The sequence below is a fragment of the Genypterus blacodes genome, unplaced genomic scaffold (genome assembly GCF_046128005.1).
Source record: "Genypterus blacodes isolate CSIRO-AG114 ecotype Tasmania unplaced genomic scaffold, CSIRO-AGI_Gbla_v1 ptg000039l_1, whole genome shotgun sequence".
NCBI classification, from domain to species: domain Eukaryota; kingdom Metazoa; phylum Chordata; class Actinopteri; order Ophidiiformes; family Ophidiidae; genus Genypterus; species Genypterus blacodes.
In genome coordinates this window covers 5,821,746-5,830,000 of record NW_027466852.1, presented here as the reverse complement: position 1 = coordinate 5,830,000, position 8,255 = coordinate 5,821,746, and the positions used below count along the sequence as shown (strand labels likewise).

The 8,255-nt window shown below is 47.1% G+C and overlaps 2 protein-coding genes across 2 annotated transcripts in view; both read right to left on the bottom strand.

The window, feature by feature from the left end:
* The window catches only part of radil (Ras association and DIL domains), a 17,697-nt gene extending 10,022 nt beyond the window's left edge, over positions 1-7,675 (bottom strand). The window contains exons 1-11 of the mRNA XM_076147756.1: positions 7,565-7,675; positions 6,868-7,372; positions 5,103-5,210; positions 4,438-4,553; positions 3,909-4,091; positions 3,142-3,826; positions 2,883-3,013; positions 2,309-2,346; positions 2,046-2,197; positions 1,731-1,843; positions 1,209-1,325 (exon numbers count right to left, since the gene is read on the bottom strand). Coding sequence (XP_076003871.1) covers positions 1,209-1,325; positions 1,731-1,843; positions 2,046-2,197; positions 2,309-2,346; positions 2,883-3,013; positions 3,142-3,826; positions 3,909-4,091; positions 4,438-4,553; positions 5,103-5,210; positions 6,868-7,372; positions 7,565-7,648 — 2,232 coding nt within the window. The 5' untranslated portion in view covers positions 7,649-7,675. The remainder of the gene's footprint in view (positions 1-1,208; positions 1,326-1,730; positions 1,844-2,045; positions 2,198-2,308; positions 2,347-2,882; positions 3,014-3,141; positions 3,827-3,908; positions 4,092-4,437; positions 4,554-5,102; positions 5,211-6,867; positions 7,373-7,564) is intronic.
* The window catches only part of LOC142996700 (cytochrome P450 3A56-like), an 82,797-nt gene that overhangs the window by 29,712 nt on the left and 44,830 nt on the right, over positions 1-8,255 (bottom strand). The gene's annotated exons all lie outside the window — the stretch shown is intronic.

The window sequence follows — 8,255 nt, the reverse complement described above, 5'->3', positions numbered from 1 at the left end:
GAAACGCATCAGTAATTTGTTGTTGTTGACGTGTGATTTGTGTAGATGTAACAGGGCACAGTTAGGTTTTTGTTGTATTCTGCTAATGTGACGCCTTTAACATTGCGTTTTCAGGATACATTGATGTATTCATATATATGCAGTACTGAAGGCCTGCATGATAATCTAGCAACATAGTTATGTTCAACATCATGCGTTTCCACCCGCTTGGGCTATTTTATAGGAATAGTGTCAGGGGAATTGCCAGTACCAGGAATGTCCTAGCATATAAGCTTACAGTGAATATATGGCCTGGTTCCATCAGTTTGTTTTGAGGCAAACAAACTGCCTGAACAAAATGTTCCATCGTCAGCAAAAAGAGAAAAAACATTCAAAAAAGGAGTTTTGCTGTCCGGGTCTTGCTGATATTTGGCAGTTTTTTTGTGTCAGCTGATATGAGACAACATTTTCTGCTCCACAAAGCGAGATGATGGAGGGGAAGTCCTGACGGGCCCCCTGCTGAGCCAGTGGGCCCGCTCGCACACAGCAGAGGGTCTCCCTACTGTAGAGTGCAGCAGGGTGCTGCACGGCTGGGAAGGTTGTTGATGATTCATTTCAGCTTGTTTAAATTCAAAATACTTCAGTTGACAGTTTTTCACATTGGTTTACACAATACAGTAAAAATAAAACCGCTTGAGGCACATTTCTGTTAAAGACACAAACAATTTATCTCCACAAGAAGGAACGTTTAAGTGTTTGGGTTTTTAAGTAAATTCTTGTGTAAATCTGACCTGTAATGATGTCAGATCAGACCTCCAGCACAGCTCACCCACCCTCTGCCTGTTAGTGCAGACAGTAACGCTCTACATGTGGGTAAAGAGAGGCTGATACTGAAGCTAATGGGGGCTGCAGCGATCAGCTATGATAAGGACTTTTCTGACCTGTTTTAAGTTAATAGACTTTAGGGTAAGGCCTCTGGTTATGTAGGCTGAATTTGTACAAAACCAAGATGAAATGATATCAATGTACGATGATAATTGGTTGTGGCCCCATGAGAAAAATAGCTGCCAACCCCTGACTGTTGGACCTATGGGTGTATGTATGCAATCTAATAAGCAATATTTGACATGTCGTTGGAGCCACTTACTGAAATCGCTTTACCAACAATGCCTTATCAAACCAAACACTCTGAATCTTGACAGGCCAAACTCTTATCCAGTTGTGTTTACCTGCAGGACTCTGCGTATAGGTTCAGGGAAGCCTACACCTCCTTTCCAGCATGGCTCAGAGTTGTCGACTGGGAAGGGATTACAGTCCAACAAACCTGGTAACACCACGTAAAGAGCCTGGGGACACACACACACAAATAAAATGAATGAGATTAGGACAGATTCTGAAGGAGTGAAGTTATTCTCCCAGCCTCATCTGTGTGTGTATCTGTGTATGCGTGTGCATGTTGTTCCTGTGTGTGTGGCAAGTGTGAACAAGCCTGAAAACCGTATGTCACTAAATCTGCAGCTGACAAGTGAGCTTGACCAAAATACAACAACTAGTAGAGCTGCTTAGGACCAACAACACAAGCCTGTGCAGTAAGAATGCAGTATATAACATAGTGTGTGTAAATGTGTGTGTGTGCATCTAACTACGTTCCTGTGAATAAAGACTTGTTTGCCCGTCTGCTTAAAAACAAAATCGGAGAAATGTCTGGTTCACTAAAGGTGAAGGGAAATGTTGTCATAGTGACTGATTACCTTGGTAATATAGTAGACGCATTGCTGGAAAGTGTACATGATCACTTCTTCCAAGATAGTCATTGCCTCCTCGTTGGCTGATATGGTTGCCGATAGCAGCGACTCCTTTGAACCTTCCATGGATAACAGAGACACAAGCACACTTAAGAGATGAGCACTGGAAATGCAAAGGAGCGGCAGAGAGGCGGGAGTTCCAGCTGTTTCAGTATCTATGTCAGTGTGAGTAATGACTCTTCAGCCGAGCTGCTTCCACACTCATCATTCAGACTCTATTTGTGTGTGTGTGTGTGTGTGTGTGTGTGTGTGTGTGTGTACCTTGCAATGTCTCTATACTGTGTGTGTAAGCTGGTGCTCGTTGCTGGATGAAATAGAGGATCTCTATGGAGTTGGACATCCAGAAGAAGATGGTCTGCAAATCTGGCACCAGGTCTGAGATACTGAGCAGAGACAGAGAAGAAGGGTCCTGGCTGCATGGACACACACATACACAGAAGAAGGTTAAACGCAGGTAGACATACTGACCAGCATAAATGGGCAAATATGTCACATGCCCTCTTTCTCTGGAATGTGATACTCACTGCTGCGCTTGCTTCTGTGCTAGCTCCTTTGTCTTCTCCTGTACACCCGCACCCGCACACACACACACACACACACACACGCACGCACACACACACACACACACACACACACACACACACACACACACACACAAAGCAATTAGGAGCTCATCAAACTTTAAGGCTGTGCAATAGAGAAGCATGAAGCTGTTCCTAACCTGCAAAAAATACCACATTCAAATAGATAGTTGCATATTGATAATTACCATGTACATCGGGTAATTATTATCTATATTTAACATGATAATAATTGTATCCATCTTCTTTAACTCTGTGGTGGCACATGTTACCATGGAGAAAGGCAATTCACAATCTCCACAGAACGGAACGGAATATCGCGTGTAGGTAGGGGACTGTGTGTGTAATCCAGTACAGCACATGCGATACCCTGTTTAACTATTCACCTGACCTGACATGGCTGACCTGATTCTTTCCACATGAGGTCAAGTGAAGCAGCAAACAAAGTGCCGGACAGATGAAGGTTGTTACGAAAGCAGAGAGACGGACACAGAGAGAGAGAGAGAGAGACACTGACCCATGCTATGGTCTGGATTCGTCGAACGATCTTGAGGAGCAGCTTTCCAAAGCTGCCAGGCGGGAAGGTTGATGCAGAGTGCTGTATACACAGACACAGCAGATAGGCCGGCGTCAGCTTATGGTCGTCCCCTGAGAGAGAGAGAGGGGGAGAGAGAGAGAGACAGAGAGGTGCAAGTTTAACTGCAACACTACATCTGGTTGGCCAGCATCATTATGATGGCGCGAGTCTACCAGGCACCGTAAACCACAGCACAGACCTCCAGGTTCTATGAGGGACACGATCCTGTTCAGCAGCTGGTCTTCATGAGCCTGGTCAAACTCTAGCTGTAGCCTCCTTTTCTGACCACCACCTCCTCCTCTTCCTCCACCTCCCCCTTCCACCGACGCCAAACCGATGGGCACACCCACCGCAGCTGCACCGCTGCGAGGTTTCACCAGATGAGGTTTGAAGATGCGTCTACTTGCAGGAACACTAGACGCCGGCGCTGCTCTGTCCTTCAGCACAGAGCCACACATCTTGCACGTTAGGGCCCCGCCCTCCCCTTCTTCCACCCCGCCATCGTAGAGCTGGCCCAGGGAGCGAAGACGTGCCAGGGTCTGGGCAGGCAGCGGCTTAGAGCCTGTGGGGTCTTTGTACAGGAAGATGTAGTGCGCCCCAAAGGAGAGCAGGTCGCCGTGGCGTAGTGTGGTGGAGCGCTCACATCGAGAAAAGTTCACCAACACTGTGGCATTCAGCACAGGCTCCACGGCAACACAGAACCGCTGACTCTCCGACAGGTCCTCTCCCTTGTAGCTGGTGTGGCGTCGCGGTGCGGGGACGTGGCGTAAACGGCAGTGGAGGGGCAGGATGTCGGGAGAGAACAGGCAGATGTTTGGGCGAGCTGATGGAGTCTCCTGACCGACGGTGTGCTGCTCTCTGTTCAATAGGTACACCAGGCAGTCCTGCAATACACAGCACAGCGTGTCATACATTCAGACAGAAACAGCATACAAAACGCCACACAAACCTTTTCACCATCCTCACCTGCCTGTTGTATCCCTGTAGGAGCAGGAGGTGTGGCGACTGGTACAGGGAATGCCTTACCCCTCCTCCACCCACGCTCCCCTCGTCCTTCCTCCGGCCACTGGAGGTCACGTCACGCTCTCTGCACCTTAAGGGCCCTGGTAAGGTGGAGTAGTAACGCTTGGGCTCCTCGCCTACACCCAGCTGCAGGCACATGTACAGACAGACAGAGTGAAGGAGTGATGCTCCAATCACAACACAGTGATGTAACAGAACTACACCAAAATCGATATGAAAATGGATGTAGATAGGGCCAAGGATTGATTGTAAAAGAGGTTTTTACAGCGCCACCATCAGGCTGACCAGATACAGAATCTAATTGTTTCTTCCCAAGTTCATGTCCGACCTGCCCAAACAGTTACTCCGTCAATAAGGTTTGACAATATGCATCACATATAACAAACATGACAGAAAACGTAACTGCCTTGGAGGAATTAATAATCATCATCATCATCATCATCGTCATCATCACGAGGCATCAGCATCCTACCTGGTTGAGGCTGGTCTCACTGAGGCTGCGGCAGAGGGAGGAGTTTGTGGAGCGGGGTAGGGTAAGTGTCCCCTTTGCCCGGTTCCTCTGGAGCTTACGAGCCTGGGCGTTAATATCTACAGGAGGAGGAAGAGGAGGAGATTAAGAGCAAAAGAGAGGTGAGGGACAAGCAGGAAAGGGGGAGAGAAAGGTAGATGAGGAGTAGGAGGATGCAGGAAGAGGGAAGTAAGTTGGGGTTGAGGGAAGCAGAGAGAGTGAGGAAAGTGTGTTGCTTAGTGTGCATCTGTGACTCATGAGTGAACACGGCAGGTTTTGATCATATAACTCATCAGGCTGTGAACAGGCAGGTGTGTGACGGTCATGTGTGACCTGGGGAGGAACTCCTGGGTGGAAACTGAAAAACCAGGAGTGGATTGAGTCAGGTGGAGTGAATGGCACTGGATGGGACGGCACACCGGGCTAACAACAACAAATCTGATGAAATGTGAATTGAATGAGTTTGAGGATTCATTCAAATATCATGCATTGCCTCTCTCACACACACACACACACACACACACTCACACTGGATCACTGGCAATGTGGGTGGCACTGGTGACAAGGCAGGTAGAGTTGGTCTCCATGGGAATGACTGACAGCCACCCTACCTTGAGGGCAGTCCCCACCTTTAGAGCTGGACTGTACCACTCGACCAGACCGAAGTGGGGAGCTCCTGTGTTTGCCCAGCCCAGACCGACCCATTAGAGCCGCCAGGAATTGGGGGGTTTTGGTCCCTACAGCAAGGTGGGAGGGGTTAAGAAGGGGGGAGGCTGAGAAAACATCCCCTCATCGAAACACCCAGCCCGAGACAACCCCCCATGCACACATCGACCAGACAGCACAAGGCGCGCACGCACAGAGAAGCATCAGTGGTCCGCCCCACATCAGCAGTTAGTAAGAAAACACACAGTTAAAGGTGTGAGGAGCAGGATTTTACCCTTTAACACATCACTGTCAAATTAGTTTAGATACTGCACTCCGATGCCAGGAAACAAAAACGTTTCAACATTATAAAGTAAAGCATTTATGATCACCCTCACACTTTCATTTAGGTCAATTTCAGTGTTTTTGTCTTTGATTTGTGATAATTCCAACATGGTTTGTAATGGGCTGACCACATGCAGTATCTACAGATACACTGACGGGTTCTATCAAAATCAATATGGCTGTGATGTGACAAAGTATTCATGAAAATCCTACACATATTATTGTACCTTTACTATTCCATACCTACACACATGTGCATGCACACGCACACACTTACACGAGGGGAGATAGAGAGAAACAGAAGGCAAGAAACAGACAAACCAAAGAGACTATAGGGTACACAGAGGTTATGACATCATATAGAAAAGGTTAATGTGAATATGAAATTATGTATTAGTTAATACAGCAATTATTGACTGTGTTTACACAACATTTTCAGAAGCTATGAGGAGGTATGAGTCGAGACTCTTCCAACTGTAACTGCCATTTGTGTGTTCAGAGTAAAGAAATGTACTTTAAGATTGTAAACACACACACTGTATAGACTGACAGATAGCCTACATTGTTGTGGGATAATGAGTGTGTGCATGTGTGTAAATGGCAAATTTTTCATTCATCAGGAGACCAATTTGACGTAAAGGTCACCTAATGGTCCTATACGACATAAGAACACATACACACGTACACACACATTGATTCATATTACTGCATTGCAGATGTGCAGCCACAACAACCATTGAGTCATTTCATCACACATAAACTCTTCTTCTACCAACAGGACACAGAGAAATCTCGCCGGCAGACCGTGTGTGTGTGTGTGTGTGTATGTGTGTGTGTACACAGTCAGTTCAGCTTGTGCAGGTGCTACTGTAGGAAAATGATACCACATCGCTCCTGTAGAAATCAGTGCCTACACTTCTCTACACCGCCTGCATGGGATTCAGCTTTCACTCAATCAACAAACCAGCTGTACATGCATCTATACTGCACTCTGTGTGTTTGTGTGTGTGTGTGTGTGTGTGTGTGTGTGTGTGTGTGTTTAAATGTCCCCTTTTAGATTCCATGCTGAAATACTGTGAAGCCATCAGCTATGAATGAACAAAATGGCACAAATAATGTTTTCTGTATAGGATAATAATTAGGACAAAAGCTCTTACACTGCATAACCACTCACACACACACACACACACACACACACACACAAGCACACACACACACTCAGAAAAGAAGAGAACTTAACGAGCCATGCTTTTCTGCTGAGTTTGACATGTTAAGAAAGGGGAGGAATTAAGACCGGCTGCTGTGTGTGTCTGTGCAAGTGTGTGCCGGCCTCTCAGTATGTGTGTATGTATCTACTTGTGTGAATGTGTCCTTGTGTGTGTGTGTGTATGTGCCTTTTCTCACCAGCAGTGATGGTGTCTTTATCCTTGGCGTTGAGTTCCTCCACCTCAGCTCTCCTACGCAGCTCAAACCTCCGTGCGTGTCCTTCTCTGGGCTTCCACAGTTCTTGGAGCAACAGTGGCTTCTCATTGTCCCCCAGCGCACGCAGGCACTCTGTCCGCCACCCAACTCCTCCTATACCGCCTCCTCCCTCCAAACGCCCAATCACGTCGCAGAGGACATAAGCGTGGGCCCCGTCCTTGTTGAGGGAGTAACGTTCCAGCGCCTCTTTGACCAGCTCCTGCGCGCTGGAGCGTGGCGTTGCCAAGACGCTCTTGTAGTTGGCACCGGCACATATTTCGTCTCCAAAGATCTTCAACACCCCGGGGGCAGAGCTCTGCGTGGAGAGTTCAGCGGGGTCATCGGCTGGCCGCTCTGGGGGTTCGGTTGCACAGCGCCGGTCCCCACGAGTGGTTGTTCCACTTTCTGCCGCGACACGGTCTCTGTAACTCAGAGTACGGTACAGGACCTGGTGAACACACAGACTATATTTAATACACTGAACAGCCAAGGCGTCACAGAAATAGAGTTTATACATTTACTTTACTATGCACAAAAAATTAAACATTTCAGCTAGACCTAATCAGGGGATGGTGAATCATACCTGCAGTGTGTGTGTGTGTGTGTGTGTGTGTGTGTGTGTGTGTGTGTGTGTTTGTACCTGTGTGAAGGTCCTGCTCTGGCGCTTTAGGCGACTCTTGGATGGCAGGGACATGCTGGTCCCAGATGAAGAACCGTAGAACATGATGCCGCTGTTGGCTTCACAGGCTCCACAGCTGGTGAGCGAGCAAGCAAACACACACACACACACACCAGCAAAACATCAAATATTTGTCTTTGTTCATATCTCCAATGCCTCCTTAAAGGGCTATAACTAAAAAATACAGACTGCACTTTCATCTCCAAATATGGCAGACGCATAATTCCAGTCAAGCACTTCAGTCTTTTCCTCCAGCATCTCTGACTTCTGCAAACCTTTCGCCACAAATCCATGGATATTGGCCAAATTGACATGTTTAACACAGTTTAACTCATAGAAGGGTGCAATCGTATCCATAGTGATTTGAAGAAGCATCAACTACCGGGGTGGAATTTGCGTTCTAGGCTTCACTTATGCACCTGGTGTGTTTGCTGTGAGGCTGTAAAGCACATTAGAGGCACAGTTTGATCACAAAGGCCACAAACCAGCAACATTAGTCATGTTCATTTTCACAGATAGATTGAGGAAAGAAGTGTGTGTGATGCAAACATTTGGAAGCCTACACACACACACACACACACACACACGTAGACATCAGGTGTACATGCATAAGAGGTTAGGATGAACACAAAACTCTAGTTACACTTACTTT